General features: G+C 53.5%; 1 protein-coding gene across 2 annotated transcripts; it reads left to right on the forward strand.

The window, feature by feature from the left end:
* Positions 1-1,733: 1,733 nt before the first annotated feature.
* Positions 1,734-17,821, forward strand: SNRNP70 (small nuclear ribonucleoprotein U1 subunit 70). Of its 2 annotated transcripts, none has more exons than XM_045772185.2 (10): positions 1,734-2,133; positions 2,900-3,056; positions 4,407-4,469; positions 4,582-4,636; positions 9,870-9,934; positions 10,102-10,164; positions 10,764-10,845; positions 14,064-14,165; positions 16,831-16,918; positions 17,028-17,821. In XM_045772185.2, the coding sequence occupies exons 2-10, from the start codon at positions 2,910-2,912 to the stop codon at positions 17,650-17,652; spliced, it is 1,290 nt and encodes a 429-aa protein (XP_045628141.1). In that variant the 5' UTR covers positions 1,734-2,133; positions 2,900-2,909; the 3' UTR covers positions 17,653-17,821. The 2 variants fall into 2 exon arrangements, with proteins under 2 accessions (XP_045628141.1, XP_045628138.1); XM_045772182.2 differs by having other exon boundaries at positions 1,738-2,133; positions 17,001-17,821.
* The last annotated feature ends 407 nt before the right edge of the window (positions 17,822-18,228 follow it).

Below are 18,228 nucleotides of genomic sequence, written 5' to 3' on the forward strand. Positions count from 1 at the left end.
CAGTCCGAAACACCATCCCTGCCCTGGAAAATGCAGCCTCCTAACCATCTTCCTGTTGTCCCTTCAGCCCCTTCCCTACATGGCCAATGAAGTGGTCTTTTAAATATCTTTTAAAAACCTATCTCCTCTGATCAAAACCCTTTAGTTACTTCCTCTTTCATTTCAAATAAAATCTGCCCTCTGCCCCATGTAATACTCAGCTGCAGGCAAGGATCATCAACAGCTGGTGAGAGATGGCTGGGGAACACAGTATTTGCATGGTGGCAAAGTTTCACCGCCCAGATTACCAAGGGGATGATGTACCTTTAGAAGGAGAGATCTGGCAGTTAGGTCCTTGACCAGGTGGCCAAACTCAGCATCATAATAGTGGGACCATCTAACATTATGCACCTCCAAACGTGATGCGCTATGAAGTCCACGGTATCACCAGGGAAATGTTCTTGCCAAAAATGCTTAACGTCAACCTATTCAAAACCTCAGACTCAATTTCCATTTTACAGGAGAAACAGGGTTAGTGGAACAAACTAAACACCATGAGGAAACAATGAGACAAATCCAGAATGTGGGACGTTCTACTGGAAACTGGTCCAAACTCTGGGAAAAACCAACATAACAACAACAACAACAAAAAGTGTCAGCGCACGTGTGCACGTGTGTGTGTGTGCGTGTCTATTCGATATTAAAAGAGATCAATGCAAATAAATGCAATGTGTTAACCTTGATTGGCTCCTGGTTGGGTTGAAACAATAACTGCCATAATTATTATTAAACAGGCCATTGAGTCTATCCGAAAAACTTATACAACACTTAACTCCTCACAGGTCTACAGGGCCCTAGGCAACACGGCTGCTAGCTCTCGGATCTCATGGCCGACAACCTGGAATTCCTGCCATCTGTCCTAAATCAGGGCCTTTGCACTTGCTATTCACTCGCCCAGATCTTCTTTCCATCCGGATCGGATTTCACCTCTTCAGACGAACCTTCCATTATCCTCTTTCTAAAATAGTCCCACTCTCACTGCCCAAGCCCCTTACTCTGCCTTATTTTTTTTTTTAAGTAGGCTCCACCCCCTACCGGGGGCTTGAACTCACGACCCTGAAATTAAAAGTCACATGCTCTACCGACTCAGTCAGCTGGAGGTCCCTGCCCTATTCTTCTTTATTTTGCCAGGCACTCTCCGAAATTTATTCCTTTTTTTTTTTTTAAGATTTTATTTATTTATTCGACAGAGATAGAGACAGCCAGCGAGAGAGGGAACACAAGCAGGGGGAGTGGGAGAGGAAGAAGCAGGCTCACAGCAGAGGAGCCTGATGTGGGGCCAGATCCCACAACGCCAGGATCACGCCCTGAGCCGAAGGCAGACGCCCAACCGCTGTGCCACCCAGGCGCCCCCGAAATTTATTCCTTTTAAATGCCCTTATCGTCTCCCCCAGTACAATGTAAGCTCCAAGAAGAAAAAGACTTTGCCTTTAGTCATGTACTAGATCTCCGGAGCCCTAACAGCGTCCAGCATCCACTAGCCGCTGGATTAACAGTTATTGATTTAACAGGTCAGACTTTGACGTAATGACACCATTCACGTAGGGACTCTTTGCTAGGCGGCGGAGGGGTATTTCACAAACGCGACAACCACGCATGCGTACAAGTTCCGGGAAGTGTGTCGGTGAAAGGGGCGGAGCATCGAGGAGTCTCGCGCTTAGAGGCGGTTGGAGCCCGGAGCGCAAGGTGGAGAAGGCTAGGGCTTGGTGCGCTACCCGCGTGCGCACTACGGCCTGCAGCCCGCCGCGGCAAAGTTTAAGGTGCCCGGGGGCGGGCGAGTGACCCGGCGCGTGCGCAGTGCCCGCGGCGGCGCCAGGTCCTTGTGTGTGGGTTGTGCTTAATCGCGCGGCGCGTGCGCAACGCGGACGGCGGAGGGATTTGAGGTTTGTTCCACCCCTTGCCCCTGTCGCGAGCCGAGGCCGCGCGGGCTCGTGAGCAGCGGCCTGGTGCGCGCGCTGGGCGGGCGACGGAGGCAGACGGACGCGGGCGCCGCCGGAGTCGAAGCCAGAGCAGGAGTCCCCACTGCTGAGGGGCCGCCGCAGCCGCCGCGAGCCCCCGGACCGTCGCCAGGCCGAGGAGGGCGCCGCGCGGCGGGTGAGTGTGACCGAGTGGCCTTACCGGGTGCGGAGCTGCTACCCACAACCCCCTGCGGTGGGCCCCAGTCTTTTCCCCGCGGCCGGGCCTCCTTCCGGCGCCACCGCACCTTTCTGCACCCCTTACCCAGAGTCCTCTGGGCACTAGGCCCTCTTCCCGCAGCTCTCCCGCGGTCCCTTACCCACAGGCCCTTGCGGCGTGTTGCCTTTTTCTCCCTCGCCTCCGCGGCTGCCTGGACCCTTACCCACAATTCCTTTCGTCTGTGGGGGGGCCTGGATCTATTTATTACCCACAAGCCCCTGGCTCGAGGGGCTTGTTGCATCTGAGCCTCTTCCCTTGATCGGAGATTTCGTGCGACTCCCGCCACCGTAACCTGTTCTCCAGGGTGTGGGACCCCTAGCCGCCATTGCTTTGGACCTCCCTCGTAAGGATCCTTGAGTCCCCCCGACGCTCCCAGGGAACCTCTCAGCCTCACGGCTCCTTGCTCGTGACTCTCACACTTAACTAAGAAACTCTTTTTCAGTCTTTGTTTCCTTGACCGGCCTTGCCCCGCGCTCACACAGCCCTCCCCCCAAGAACCTGATGTTTTATTCAGACTGATGCGTTTCCCTTAAGCCGTAGGATCACTGCCGTGTTCTTACAGAACCTTTTTTTCATACTGAGGCCTTGTCCCTCGTTCTCTCTTTTCTTGGGAGTCAGGGGATTATAGGGGGATTCATCTCTACCCGGTCACCCTAACATAATGCTGTCCTGCTTCTGCTCTCAGACTTGGCAAGATGACCCAGTTCCTGCCGCCCAACCTTCTGGCCCTCTTTGCTCCCCGTGACCCTATCCCATACCTGCCACCCTTGGAGAAACTGCCACATGAAAAACACCACAATCAACCTTACTGTGGGATTGCGCCTTACATCAGAGAGTTTGAGGTGAGTTCACTGAGCAGACTTGGAATGGTTTGGGTCCTGGGGGGCCGGAGAGCTAGATTTGGGAGTACCGTTTCTGGCCATTTTCTAGCAGTGCGATATAGGCAGGAGACTCACTCTTTCTGATCCTCTGTCTTAAATGGGGTTGATAATGCATCCTTTGTGGGGTGGCTGTTTGTTTGTTTGAAAATTCAGTAACTAGTAGTTAAGGATTCAGGCTCTGGAGTCAGGCAGTTCTTGGCCCACACGATTTATCAGCTGTGTGACCTTGGGCAAGTGGTGTATTCTCTTAGTTGATTTCTTCATTTTTAGCAAGGGGATAATAATACTTTTCTCATAATATTGGCAGGGAATTAACTGCAAGACTTGGTACAGGGCTTGGCACCAAGTAGTCAGCAGTCATCAATGTTACCATGCTCATTAGTTTTGTTATTAATAGGGTGATGTTCATATGGGCTTGAGGATTTCAGCTCTACAACTGCAGGGTAAACACAGATACGTGACTTGGGCTGGGCTTCTGGGCCTCCATCTTTCATTTGTAAACTGGGGGAAACAACATCAGAGGTGCATCAGAGCACACCTGAGAAGTGCTGGCACGCAGCCAGAAGTCAGAAGAGGCCAGTTATGGTGTCAAGTGAGAAAGGGCAGCTGAAGGTGGAGGAAGCTGCAGAGCAGAAGGTAGTGGAGAGAGAACAGAAGACTGGTTCCTCAGGAGGATTTGCCACCCTTGGTGAACCGCTCCTGGGGAAATGTTATTAGCTAATTAAACTAATTTAATGGCTACAGGCCCGTGGCACCCTTGATGATGCGAGTCATGTGGCAGTTACAGTTTAATGAGTGGTTGGTGAGCCCTTCGAGAACTATCCTGGCCCTCAGAAGGTGTCCAGTTATTGCTTCTGTACTCGAATGTCAGCTTCTTTTGCTTCAGCCCTGGTCCCGATCTCTGTCTGTGATGAAGGATGAATCTTTTGCGGAGTGATGTTGATAAATACAAAGGAATGATTTTGATTTTTCTTGTATCTTTAAAGAAAGACTACAGAATAAAAGATGAAATTTTTATTAAGTTCAGTGGGCATAAAGCTGCTTTATCTGGTTGCTGTAGAAGTTTCTGAATTCTTCTGATCTCTGTACTTCTCTTGTGACAGACCAGCAACGGTTTGTGGATAGCACTGGTCCACAGACCGTGTTTTTGATCTTTGCCTCTCCCCCAGCTCCATTGGCCTGGGAACTGTCCCATGCTTGCTTGTGTGATTGAGTGGGGAGAGGTGAGTGGCTGGGTGCTTATTGTTTTCCAGATGGGTGTCCCTTGCAACCCCCTGTTCCTCCCACCCTGTCACCTCTCCTTGTTCCCAGGACCCTCGAGATGCCCCTCCCCCAACTCGAGCAGAAACTCGGGAGGAACGCATGGAAAGAAAGGTATGTTATTTTTGCCTGTTGGCCCCACATCTTTTTTGCCACTTTCTCCAGGATGTTCCCTGACATCAGGGCACTTCTGTCTGCATTCAGTTGTCCACCTTTCTCCTGACAGAGACGAGAAAAGATTGAGCGGCGACAGCAGGAAGTGGAAACAGAGCTAAAAATGTGTAAGTTTCTCTTCCTCTCCCATATTTTCAAACCCTCTTGCGTTTGTTTCCTACTGATCCACCCCAGGACTCTAATTTGGGAAGATGGGATGGTTCACTTTTTTAGCTTACAAAATGGGCCAAACACTGTTTGGTTTAGGCGTTTAAGGAGTACAGCATGGGGTCTGGGTTGGCGGGAAGGGAGCCTTGGGACCTTGGGCTAAAAGTCCTACAGGGGAGCGCACTCAGAGGGGCTACTACAACCCACTTCGGTGTCATGGGCTGAAGCAGTGAGGCAGTTATGGCTCCACTTTTGCTCCTTGACCCTCGTGCTAGGACTTTTCCATCCCTTGCAGGTACAGGAGGAATTGGAGCACAGGACCAGATACATTATAACCATTAACCAGACTTCACAAGAGGGTCACATCAATCTCAGATGATCCTTTCTTGTTAGAGCAAGGGCTTTATAGTCAGAAGACTTGGGCTTTTTTTCTGCATCTTGTGAGGCTGGTGAATCATGTCTCTTTGGACCTTATTTCTTGGAGTGGCATGTTTCCTCAAGGCAATTATGCAGATGCCTAACTTTTTTTTTTTTCCAATTTTATTCATTCATATGTCGGGGGAGGGCGGTGCGCACACACAAGCAGGGGGAGAGGCAGGCAGAGGGAGAAGCAGGCTCCCTGCTGAGCAAGCAGCCCGATGCAGGGCTTGATCCCCACTCTGGGATCATGACCTGAGTCGAAGGCAGATGCTTACCGCCTGAGCCACCCAGGTGCCCCACTTTTTTTTTTTTAATATTTTATTTACTTAATTTTTGAGAGCGAGAGAGCGGGTGTGAACTGGGGGTAGGGGTAGAGGGAGAGAATCCCATGCAGAATCCAGCTGATCATGGAACCTGACACAGGGCTCGATCTCATGACTCCGAGATCATGACCTGACCCAAAACCAAGAGTCAGACGCCTAACCAGCTGGCCACCCAGGTGCCCCCAGACGCCTAACAGGTAAAGACCTGGATATCTAGCTGAGAGCTCTCTGAGCACTGACTCACCGCAATTGCTTCCTTGTCTATTCTCAGATGCCTCCAAAGTATCTCAGACTCAATGTCCAAACCACATTAAGAATTTTCTCCTCCCACCAACCTGGTCTCCTTGGATGTTTTCTTCAGTGGAACGTAGCCATGCAACTTTGCAAATCACGATCTCTATCGTGGGCCACCCAGTTTGCTTTTAACAGTTTTTTTCCTCCTTTCCCCAACCTGTCCCCATGGCCTGTCCCTGTTACTCTCTGTCCCAAATCTGAGCCTTTTCTCCGTGTCCACCACCACTTAGGTTCCTTCCTGCCCACACACAGTCTAACTGGTTTATCTACATCTCTGTCTCCACCAAGTTCTTTGGGTCTTTTTTAAATACGACTCCACCTTTTTCTAACAGCTTTCTTTTGCCCTCGGCATAAGACCGAAGTCTCTTTCTTGCACACTGTTCCAGACACACTGGGCACCATGCTCCCCTCCCACTCCAGCCACAGCTGCCTCTTCTTATGGCTCATTCTTGCTGGATGGTGTCTTGTCATTGGGCTTTTGCCCAGGTGGTTCCCCCAGTCTGTGATGACATCTTCGTTTATGTGTAGCAGCTCTTCGTGTCCCCATTTGGCCTCGCTTCTCAAGCCTTCCATGCCTTCCTTGCTCATGTTGCATCACATTGTGTGCTGAAAGCCCCGAGTCCCGCCGCAGGGTGGTCACTTCAGTCTGCATGGGGGATTTGAAGAGAATCTCTCTCTCCACTGGAGGTTCGCGGTTGCACTGAGAGAGCAGGGTTTCGATGGGATTTGCTCGCTGTGACGGCGCCTCCCCTGTAGGGCCTGGCGCACACAGTTGTTGGCCGCAGTTAGTCTGGGGAGTCTTTCCAGTCCGTTGCTAGGGCACAGGCCTTGCGCTCTGACCCATGTGCGCTTTAACCCCGATTCTGCCACTTGCAGCCAGGTGGCCTTGGGTTAATCACTTGTCCCCTTGGAAGTTATCTTCCCCCCTTTAAGAAGGGGTCTTGATGTGTTAAACGACACCACGAAGGTGCAGTCAGCCAAATCCAGAACGTGTGAAGTTGTATACAACAAACTTGTAACCCAGTTTCTTTAACCAGTAAATGACAAGGAAAAGGGGCAGAGAGCGGACCCTGTGGACGAAAGAATCAGAAGCTCTGTTAGGCACGTGACATGCGTGGAGCTTGTTTGGATCTGGATTTAAATGAGCTAACTATAAACATCCGGTTTTGAAATAATGGGCATTTGAACACTGGGTCTCCAGTTAAGGAACTGACATAACGTGTTAAGGTGCAATGTCAGTATGGTGGTTCTGGGTTCTTAAAAAGTCTGTCAGAGGTAGAAATGGTATATCTGGGGTTTGATCTAAAATACTTTGGTGGGATGGGGGTAGAGATGAAACGAATGTGGCCAAGCGTTGGTAATTGAAGCTGGCTCCTAGAGCTTCATTATATTGTTTTCTGCTTCCCTACGTGTTTGGACTTCTGCATAATTGAAAAGAAAAAAGAATGGATCAAGTATATGAGGGTTTTTATGCCCCCGAGAGCCTCTATCCCCACTACAGAAGCTTGCTGTGCCTTGTCCCAGTTAACAGCTACCCTTTGAGGGGACCTCATCCCTTCCAAAGCAGTTGGTGTACTTTATACTATTGATTTCTCACAGCTTCCAAGCGTGGCCGGGGTTATTACTCGTATTTTTAAGACAAGGAAAATCGAGGCTCGTTGAGGCCTAATATGCTTACCGAGAGAGAGAGAGTTCCGAGATGCTTTCCCCACCATCCAAAAGTCTCATGAGGTTTCCCCACCGCACAGAACAGTTCTTTGAGCCCCTGCTCTGGGTCGCTACCTAGATAATCCCTTTAGCCAAGGATTTCCCAAAGGCAAAGTGGCCAGCACAAAGAAGTGCCGTGGGTATGTGTGCGCATGTGCGCGGACTGGTGAACTGCTGACCAACTTTAGTTCTTTGCCACCGTCATTGTGCTGAGGGGTCTTTTTTCTGGTACAGGGGTACTGTTGGCTCGGCTGCACTTTGACCTTTAGTCACATTCGTGGGCCCCTTGGGTAAGCGGGAACCACAGAGCCTGCCGCCGCCGTGTACCCACGGTGCTGCTGGCACTTCCACGCTGCGCGCCAGGAAGTGCACTCCCCAGGCAGCCATCGGTGGTCCCACTGCTGCATTCCTGCTGCACTTGTTCGACCACCTACTGCCTGCTCTTGGCAGATGCATTTCCTGTTGCTGCTGTGAGACTTCCGGGTCTTCAGTCAGATGTCCTCATCCCAGTGAGGCCTTTCCTGACCTTCCCCTTACATCTCTTCTGCCTGGCTCTGTCACTGATAGAATTGGGTGGTTTCCTTATTTTGTTTATGGTCTGCCTCCCTGCATTTGTGTCTGATCTCCAGCAGGTCAGGGATCTTTTTTGTCTGGTTCATTTTGTTTTTTTTTTTTTTTTTTTTTTTAAGATTTTATTTATTTATCTGACAGAGATAGAGACAGCCAGCGAGAGAGGGAACACAAGCAGGGGGAGTGGGAGAGGAAGAAGCAGGCTCCCAGCGGAGGAGCCTGATGTGGGGCTCGATCCCATAACGCCGGGATCACGCCCTGAACCCAAGGCAGACGCTTTAACCGCTTTGCCACCCAGGCGCCCCTGTCTGGTTCATTTTGAATCCCCGACACCTTAATGACAGCTCCAGGCACTTGCTAGTACTTCACAGGTACCCGTTAGATGAATGGATGAGAGCGGCCTGGTGCAGTTTGAGAGACCAGGGCACAGAAAATGACAGCGCAGAGGGACGAGGTAGGGTGAGCAACTGAAGGGGGCAGGCTCAAAGATGGGGTTGTCTTCAAAGGCTGCCATTAGTTTCCAGGTAGTTCCTTTAAATGGGCTCAGTCCACTGAGTTGTAGTAAATTCTCTCAAGTCAGCTTGCACTTGATTTATGTTTGCAGTGTAGCCCTCTCACCGGAAACAGATCTGGAACTTTATTTCTCTGGCTTCCTACAACACCTAGACTATCTTCCTGAGAAGCTAGTGCCTAGACATTCAGCATGGAGCCTGGGAGTTAGAACCCCGGCCTGTGAGGTCGGGCTGGGGTGTAAAACTGGGCTTGGCCTCTTTGCTGCTCTGACACTTCTTCCTCTTCCGTGCTTCAGGGGTTGGTTTTGTTTCCATTTGCAAAATGATTACTCCTCAGCATCCAGCACAGTGTCGGGGCCTAATTATATGTGCAGTCAATTATTAATGTTCCTTTTCTCATATTCCCGCACAATGTGGCAGGTCATTCTAAGGGTGGCCCTGTGTCATGGAAAAACCGCCTCCGCTGGGCACTGTGCAGGTCGCTTCTGGGGCCCTGGTGGGAGTCGAGGGCCATTGTGTGGGGTTGGGTCACCATAGTCTGAAAAGGACTTCTTCCCAGGCCTGAGCCATCGGAATCACCTCTGGAAAGAGTTCTTTTTTTTTTTTTTTTTTTAAAGATTTTATTTATTTGACAGAGAGACAGCCAGTGAGAGAGGGAACGCAGCAGGGGAGTGGGAGAGGAAGAAGCAGGCTCATAGCGGAGGAGCCTGATGTGGGGCTCGATTCCAGAACACGGGGATCACGCCCTGAGCCAAAGGCAGACGCTTAACGACTGCGCCACCCAGGTGCCCCTGGAAAGAGTTCTGTAATAGATTTTGGTTCCCGTCTGTAGAGATGGTTATTCCTCAGTGGCCTTGTGGGAGTAAGAATCTGATCCGCATCTTGTGGCCTGGCTTTCTCCCTGAGGCACAGGCCATAGTGCATCGGGAAGAAAGCAAGGCTCCTGCTCTCCTGGCCTCTCTCCCAGCTTTGATGGAAGGTTTCCCTGGGGCTGTAGTTGCAGGCGTTGCCGTCGGGTGGCATTGCGGCCGCACAGGTGAGGGAGGAACTGACACCTGGAGTGATGGCACCGCCTCAGAGACACCTCGTCTTCCCCAGGAAGGGACTGGAGTCTTCGCGTGTGTAGGGCTGAAATGGCATTTAGGCTGGCCCCATCCAGTCAGCTTGAGGTCAGCCTATCCCCTTCCCCCATCAGCCTCAGTTGGCTACTCAGATAAAGACCACTGCGTTCTAGGGAAGCTGGAGAGAGGAGCATGCCCAAGGTCTCCAGGTCGCCGCCGGTTTCTTCTGTCTCGTGGGCCTCTGCCTGTCTCACATGGCAAGCCTGTTGATGCCTTGTACTTACACATTGTGTTCTTCCTGCACAGGGGACCCTCACAATGATCCCAATGCTCAGGGTGATGCCTTCAAGACTCTCTTTGTGGCTAGAGTGGTGAGTCCCCAGCTCCCCGCCCCTGGAGCCCCAGAGGAGCCTAGAACCCTGGGCTGCTGAGAGCTTATGTGTGGGACAAAGGACAACAGGCTAAGTCCTGGAATGTTCTGAGGGCTTTGGGATGGCTCACTTCTCCCACTTAACTTTGTGTATCTGTCTCCTGGTAGAACTATGACACGACAGAATCCAAGCTCCGGAGAGAGTTTGAGGTGTACGGACCCATCAAAAGAGTGAGTGAACTGGGGCCTCGGCTACTGGAATTGGAACGGGGCGGGGGGAGGGAGAAGGCTGGCTCCCAGCCCCAAGGCTGCATCCCGTTATCTTGAGGCTTCGGAAGCCGTGACCTGTGCTTACACACAGCCAAATCTGGGTAGCAGGAGTAAAGCTAAGAAGTCGGCAAACTGTAAACTTACTATTTGTAAATAAGGGCTTATTTGGTAACCAGCCAAGCCCACTTGCTCACTGTCCTCTGGCTGCTGTTCCTGTAAGACACTTGGGTAGTTGACAGACTGAGGCCCTCAGAGCTGGAAGTATCTGCTGTCTGGTCCTTTAGAGAAAAAGTGCAAATGTGTGTGTTGACTCCTGTTTTAGGGCAAAGCTTTATGTTGAACTGACATGTCTTGAATCCGTTGAAAAGTCACTTAAGTTCTCTGGGCAGTGGTGAGGGCTGGAGGTCATTGTGCGCAGTCACTGCTGAGCCCAGCACTATCCGAGCCTTAGTCACTCTGGGCTCTTGAGGACAGGGAGAGGGTCCAAGGCATCTGCGTTTGAATGGGTGGGATTTCTTTGAGAACCAATCTCTGCCTGTGCCCCCCTTCTTGCCCCCCAGATACACATGGTGTACAGTAAGCGGTCAGGAAAGCCCCGCGGCTATGCCTTCATCGAGTACGAACATGAGCGAGACATGCATTGTGAGTACCTCCGGCCTGAGCCCTGCCCTCTGACCCTCTCTCTTCTCTGCTGCCCAGCCCCTTCCCGTCGTCTGTCCCCACCTCCCACCCTGCCAAACCTGACATTAGCGATGTCTTTTCTCCTCCTCCCTCTGTTTCTGATATATCTTTTTTTTTTTTATATACGTGTTTTTTAAAAAACAAAAACCAAAATCCCCCACAACGTGTGTGTGTGTGTGAACCTGGGGAGGTAAGTGTCACACGTTGAACCTCAGGGGCAAGGAGGGAACTGGGTCGGGGCTGGGGCCAGCTGGAGGTGGGGGGGAGGGGTCGGATGTTCGGGGAGCCTCTCCCCATTCCCCCCCACCAGTATTGGGGGCGGCCAGGTTGGAATGAGGACTGGCCTTTGAACCTGCCCTCTCTTCCCCCCCAGCAGAGCTGGGGCTGGGCCACCCGACCCTCCACCTCCCCACCCCTGGCCCCCCACCCTGTTCCTCAGCGGGCAGTGGGTTGGTAGGCGTGTTTAGCGCCTGCCCCCACATCTCCAAAGCCCCCTTTGAGGCTGCGGCGGCGTCCACATGGGCAGGGATGGGTGGGTGGGGGCGGGCAGGGCTGCGGCGTGTCCAGGGGCCGCCGTATTAATTGACTGTTCTTATTGTCACTGCAGCCACCACGCAGCTGGCTTGCAGCTGATGCTTACGCTCCCCTTACAACACCTCAGTGTATGGTTGGTATAAGGGTTTGTATCATGGGTAAGATCACTCAGCACCGCACACCAGCCCAGCTTAGCCAGGCAGCTCAGGAGCAGTGAGGCATCCCTCCTCCCATCCCCAGTTGCCCCCTCAGCCTCCCCGCACCCAGAACCCTTTCCTTGTTTGGGTGCCCTTTGTCCCTCCTACCACCCCTTCCCCCAATCCGTATATGCTCTCTGATAATCTGGCTGATCCCAGGAAGGGAAGGATGAACCCTGATGGGAAAGGCAGCCGGCCTCTCCAGTTGGGCTCCACCCAACCCCTGACTTACCTGGCTTCATGACATCAGCGGCAAGGTTACGGGAATACTGAAGACAGGACGCACTAGGGCGAGGGCTCCGTGTGGAACCCTTCAACCCTTTGCTCCCGGGCCCCGTGCTTCTGTGGGGCTGTCACTGTGGTGGCCCTGGAGAATCTTTCTGGTTGCTAGACTCAGGGTGCTGTGCCCCTTTTCTGTCTGCCTTACCATGGTTGAGGCCTACCAAAGGGCTGTGGTGCCCAGCGACTCTGCAGAGTGCATGGAATTGGGGTTTGGGGTGTGGGAGGGATCGAGCGACAGGCTGCAAGCAGCTGAAGGTGTTGTAGATCTTACTTAAGACCCTTCCACTGTCTAGAGACCTAAGAGAGGGAGAGAAAGAGAAGCCTAGAAGTACACATGTCACATGGTTTCTTTGTTGGTACTCCTGGGTTGGGCCTCTTCTGGGGTTTGGGACACTGAACCAGAGCAGGGTTCCTTTGCTTGACTGTGTTCCCGGTCCTTAAATCCCTTTCCCCCACTACCCTCCTTTGGGTTCGGGGGCCAAATGGCCCCTCCTCCTCAAATCACGGGCAGCACTCCATCTCCTGGACCCCCCAGGCTGTCCCCTTGTGTGCCAGCCTTTGAGTGGCAGGTGGTGGGAGGGAGTGTGGAGTTCGAGGTGGAAAAGTCCTTCTATGTGCTGCGAGGGGGTGGGGCGTGTGCCTAGTTCAGTGTGGACTTTACTGGGAAAGGTGAGGGTGGACAGGTTCGCTAAGGCCTCCCCAGCCTTCTTTTTAAATTCAACAAGCGAGTCCCAGGGCTTTACCAGCTCCTAGACTTGATGTTAATCCTTGTCTTCCCCCTTTCAAGGCCTCCATGAGGTTTTTTTGGGGTCCACCACTTCCTCTGCCTGTCTCCAGGTGGTGCAGGAGATGTGGTTCCTCTCCCTCTCTGTGGCTCCCTAGAACCCCCCACTTCCCTTCCCTGTAGCTTTAGCTGACCCCATGGTGGTGGGTGTGGGGTCTGTGCGCGTGCTCAGGTAAGCTTGGGGGCTCCAGGTAAGCGGTCCCGTGTCCCCCCCCGGGAAGCCCGCCTCCTCGCCAGGCCCCCAGGAGTTGCCGAGCCCCCCCCATCCCGCTCGGTTTGGACACCCGCAAGGCCGGCATCGGTAAATGGCACCTTTTTCTCTTCCTCTGGTTGTTATTTGGGGGGGAGAGGGCTGGGGCGGGGCAGGGTATTGTGGTTGGTTGAGGACAACCCCCTAGGCCAGGGCTGGGGGTGGGAAACGGGCTTTTTTGGCCTTCCCGACGCCCCGTGTGAGACAGGCCCGGGGATCGGGCCTGCCCATCGCTGTGCCCTGCCCAAGAGCAGGAACATGCCTCTCCCCGAATCTCCCCCTCTACTCCTCACCCTTCCCGAGAGGCTCCGGCTGGGGTTGGCCTCCCAGCGTGTGTTGAGCTGGGGGTGTGGAGGGAGAGATGGAATGGGGGCTGGGATTGGGTGGCAGTCAGTCGGCTCAGGTAAGGCAGGAATTGTCAGTAGCACCGCACGCCTCCCGTTGCCTCCCCCCACTTGCCCTCTCCCCCAGCTGCTGTAGGGGGCCCCGCCAGGCCCCCTGGGAGCACCATAACCCACCCTTCCGCTCCCTGCCATCTCCTAAAGAATTCTCCCACCTTTCCTGGTTCATTTTCTGTTCTGATGTCTGTTCCCCCCACGCTCACCTCCGCCCCCACCCCCAAAAAACTCAAAAAACGAAAAGGAAAACCGGTGTGCACTGGGGTGCAGAGCGGCCCAGCTGGGCCTCCTCCCCAGCATGACGTTTTAGGGTGCATGCCTGGGGTTGTGGAGGAGCCCTCCCCCGCAGCAGAGTCCGGCCTTAAGTTAACCTCCAGTTTCTTTGCAGCGACTTTGGCCGCCTGGGCGGGAGGGGGCTGCTCTGTCGAATGGGAGTAGGAAGGGCCTGGGAGCCCAGGGGCATGGTGGTCGGGGGGGGGTCTTGCTCCCCCCCAATAGTGATTGGGGGGTGATAAACAGGTGCCGAGATGGAGCAGGCCCCTCCTGGTTTGGGAGAGGGTTGGTCTGGCTGTCAGTTGCCTGGCTGTCTGGTGGGCGTGTGCGTGAGTGTGCGCGTGCGCACAGAGTGTGTTGATGGGGATGCGGGGGTGGGGATGCCGCAGAGCTGGGCCCTGTCCTGACTAGAGGACCCTCTGGGGACTCCTCCCCCTCCCCCCTCCCCACATCTGTTGCAGCCGCTTACAAGCACGCAGACGGCAAGAAGATTGATGGCAGAAGAGTCCTTGTGGACGTGGAGAGGGGCCGAACTGTGAAGGGCTGGCGGCCCCGGCGGCTAGGTGAGCACTTCCTGTCCCGGCTGGACCCTGGTGGGCCTGACTCCCTTCTGTGTCCTCTGCTGCTTTCTGTGTTCCCTTCCTCTTTCTGCTTGCCTGGCTGCTCATCACATCCTCCCTTCCTCCTTCAGCTCCTTTAGTCACCATCATCGTTCCTGGTGGCTGTCTTCTCATTCTGGGTTACTGATTAGGAGCGGGAGCTCTGGCCTGGAGAGGCGAGTCTCGGATCATATGCCGGCTTGTGTACTTACTAGCTGGTGGCTTTCCCCTCTTTCTGCCTCATTTTCCTTTATCCTGGAAAGTGGGGATAACCTCAGAGTTCACTGAGCTCAGCATACCAGATGCCCAGCTTGGCAAGTGGCATGTGGTAGGGCTTGTAAATGTCACTCTCTCATCCACGTATTCTTTGCTCTTGCCCGTTTGTTTATTCATTGATTACCAGCTGTGTACCACGTTTTTTAGTCAAGAGCAAGACTAGACAGCCTCTGTTTGTCTCTGATTGTTATTCACTGTGTCGGTCAAGGTCAGTTTGGTTGCAAGTATCAGAAATACGTTTGAGCTTTTTAAAGCATAAAGGAGCCTGTTGGTAGAGCATTCTGGGGGTCCTTTGGAGCCCAGAGGTGTGTGATCCCAGTGGGCCTCCAGAGGACCTGGTAGCCAGACCTTAAAGCTGTCAAGAGCCACCTCTGGCGTCACAGCAGCTTGCTTCCACCCTGCCTGCTGTCTTTGCAAACCGGTCTCTTCTGTGTTTCCCTGCACGGACCCCGTGCCTGCTCTGCTCTTACACCTAGTCCTAGTTGAGTCTCTATGCTTTGGGGTGCTTGGAGCTAAGTGGCTCGGCGTTGGGCCTGGACCTGGGGCTGTGGTCCTGCCATCCAAACACGCATGTGAAGGACCTACTCCTGCGAGGGTGAGTGACCGCTCTCCAAGAGAGATGGTCCTCCCCGGGCCGACACCTCAGGCAGGTGCGGTACTACCTGCTTTTACTCCCCTGCCTGCACTGTTCCCACCCTGGACTGGCCTCTGCGGCCTAGACCATACTCTCACCTGCTGAGTCTCGGAACAGTAGATAGGTTCTTGTCTTTCCTTCATTTCTCTAGGGTGCAGTGAGTGTTTCACAGTCTGCTCTTTTCTGCTGTAGAGTGCTGGAATCCCAGAATCTTCTAGTTCAGTTGGCATTCAAACTTTGTGATAGCAATCCCAGTACATCTGACCCAGTATATATCTTTGGAAAAATATCACCCAAAACAAAAGCTTTATGAACAGTAATTATCTTTTCTACGGGTAGTACTAGTATTTTATATTCTGTTGTTTTATTTTGTATTTTAATATATGGGTTGCAAGCCATCAAATTGATGATGGGATCCATAGCTGGAGCATGACCTGAGAACGGAAGACGGTAGTCTGTTCTGTGCTATGCCTGTGATGTTCCAGATGCGTGGTGGTTGCCCGTCCCGGGTAGAATGTTTGCTCTCCAAGTGGCCTTTCTCCTTTTTCACCGGCACTGCTAAAAGTCATTTCCTTATACGGAACTCGGGCCTGCCTCACTGAAGCTCTCTTCTAGTCCGGGTGGTGCAGAAGGGTGCATGAAAGGGCAAGTTCTGGAGTTGGCTGGGAGCCCTAGCCCAGTTCTGCACCTTCGTTGCCAAGTCCCCGTGGGCAAGTGACTGTCTTTGTTTTCTCATCTGCAGAAGGAGCTCTCTATTGCTACTTAAAGTTGTTCAGTCAGTCATCTGACTACAGTACATAGACTTTCATATTGTGGGTGCTGTACCACACGTGCTGGTGACAACGAGCAAAACCAGACACAGTCCCAACTTGTGTGGTGCGTAATAGTCTGCCGGGAAAGGCAAGCATTCCTCAGCTCACAGATGTATTAAATGTGAAGCTCCCCGCAAGTTTCAGGAAGGAAACGTATATGGTCTGTGAGTATATAGTGAAGAACAGCTTAATCTGGTAGGTCAGGGAAGGCTTTCTGAGCAAGTGATGTTCGGGCTAACCTGTAACAGGTGAATAAGTTCAGAGGGAAGATAAGATTCTAGGGAAAGAGATGAACCCAAACTGGGGCAGAAAGGAGATGGAGAGTATAAGGGGATCAAGAACCGCCCAGAACGTAAAGAACCAGGAGCCCCTGGTTTGAAAAGTGGACAGTGGGAAGCCATTGGAAGCTTTGAGGCAGATCAGTTAGAAAGGTCACTGGCTTGGAGCGCCTGGGTGGCTCAGTTGGTGAAGTGCCTTCAGCTAAGGTCATAATTCTTAGTGTCCTGGGGTGGAGCCCCATTCCGGGCTCCCTGCTCAGCGGGGAGTCAGCTTCTCCCCATCTTCCACCCTTCTGCACACCCTTCCCCGCCTTATGCTGTGTTTCAAATAAAATCTTAAAAATATTAAGAAAAAAAAAGTCACTGGCTTTGGTTCGTGTGAGGAGGAGGACACTGAGTGGGAAGGGTTTGCGAGGCTTGGTGGTACCTGCCTGTGAGGGGAATGTGCTTTGGAGTCTGAGTGCAGGTGTTTCCCAGCTGGCACTTTGAGAAAGAGCTCCCATCTCTGTAAAGCATGGCTGTCCTGTTAAACGTGGTTGCAGTCCTTCCCTTTGCTCTTTGGTGCCCCTCATTTCCCTTCCCTAAGCGCCCTGCCCAGACTGATCCTCTCTCCCCCACTCCCACCCCAGGAGGTGGCCTAGGTGGGACCAGAAGAGGCGGGGCTGACGTGAACATCCGGCATTCTGGCCGGGACGATACTTCCCGCTATGATGAGAGGTAAGATTGGGCAACTGGTTTCCTGGGATGGGGGTGGTCACGTGGGGGAGCCCTGCCGCAAACCTCTGCCCACCTCATCCAGGCCCGGCCCCTCCCCGCTTCCCCACAGGGACCGGGACCGGGACCGCGAGCGGGAGCGCAGGGAACGAAGCCGCGAGCGAGACAAGGAACGAGAACGGCGACGCTCCCGCTCTCGGGACCGGCGGCGGCGCTCACGGAGTCGCGACAAGGAGGAGCGGAGACGCTCCAGGGAGCGTAGCAAGGACAAGGACCGGGAACGGAAGCGGCGAAGTAGCCGGAGCCGCGAGCGGGCACGCCGGGAGCGGGAGCGCAAGGAGGAGCTGCGTGGTGGCGGAGGTGGTGGCGACATGGCAGAGCCCTCTGAGGCTGGTGACGCGCCTCCTGATGATGGGCCTCCTGGGGAGCTGGGTCCTGATGGTCCTGATGGTCCAGAGGAGAAGGGCCGGGATCGAGACCGGGAACGACGTCGGAGCCACCGGAGCGAGCGGGAGCGGCGTCGGGACCGTGACCGAGACCGGGATCGCGAGCACAAGCGGGGGGAGCGGGGTGGCGAACGGGGCAGGGATGAGGCCCGAGGTGGGGGTGGTGGCGGCCAGGACAACGGGCTGGAGGGTCTGGGCAATGAAAGCCGAGACATGTACATGGAGTCTGAGGGAGGTGATGGGTATCTGGCTCCGGAGAACGGGTATTTGATGGAGGCCGCACCAGAATGAAGAGGGCCTCCCCCCTGTTTTGTTTGGACGTGTTCCTACCCACCCCTCTGCTGTCGTCCTCTTCCCTGACCTTCTTGGCCACCACCTAAGTTTGCCAGCCAAGGGTAGGAGTCTCATTTGTTCTGGCCCCTCAGATTTAAAAATAAAATTAATTTCCTGTTGATAATGAGCACTTTTGTTTCTTCTTCACTGCTCTTCATGCCTTCCCATGAAGGTCATCACCTGACTGTTGATAGCCCTACTTTGGCTTGAGTCCCAGGGCCTGCCAAGGACTTGGGCTTTATGACCTAAGCCTGGGGCTGCCCACATGACACCAGACCTGCTTAAAATGGAAGAAGGAGGTGCTCTGTAAGGGTTCCCTCCTTTACGGTCTTTCATCCCTTTGTGATTTTCTTCTTTTTTTTTTTTTTTGTCTTTCACACATTCCCTTTGGGGCTGTCCCTACCCTTGCCTCGGTGGTCGGATGGGGCTCTAGACACTAAATTGCTGCAGGTTTGTGTGAAAGGGAAGCTGTGGTCTGAGTTGGAGAGCAGGGAAAGGCTGCAGAGGGATGAGATGCGGTGCTGCAGAGCAGCT

This window comes from Ursus americanus, chromosome 21 (genome assembly GCF_024610735.1).
Source record: "Ursus americanus isolate L20-20 chromosome 21, mUrsAme1.1.p, whole genome shotgun sequence".
In the NCBI taxonomy this organism is placed as follows: domain Eukaryota; kingdom Metazoa; phylum Chordata; class Mammalia; order Carnivora; family Ursidae; genus Ursus; species Ursus americanus.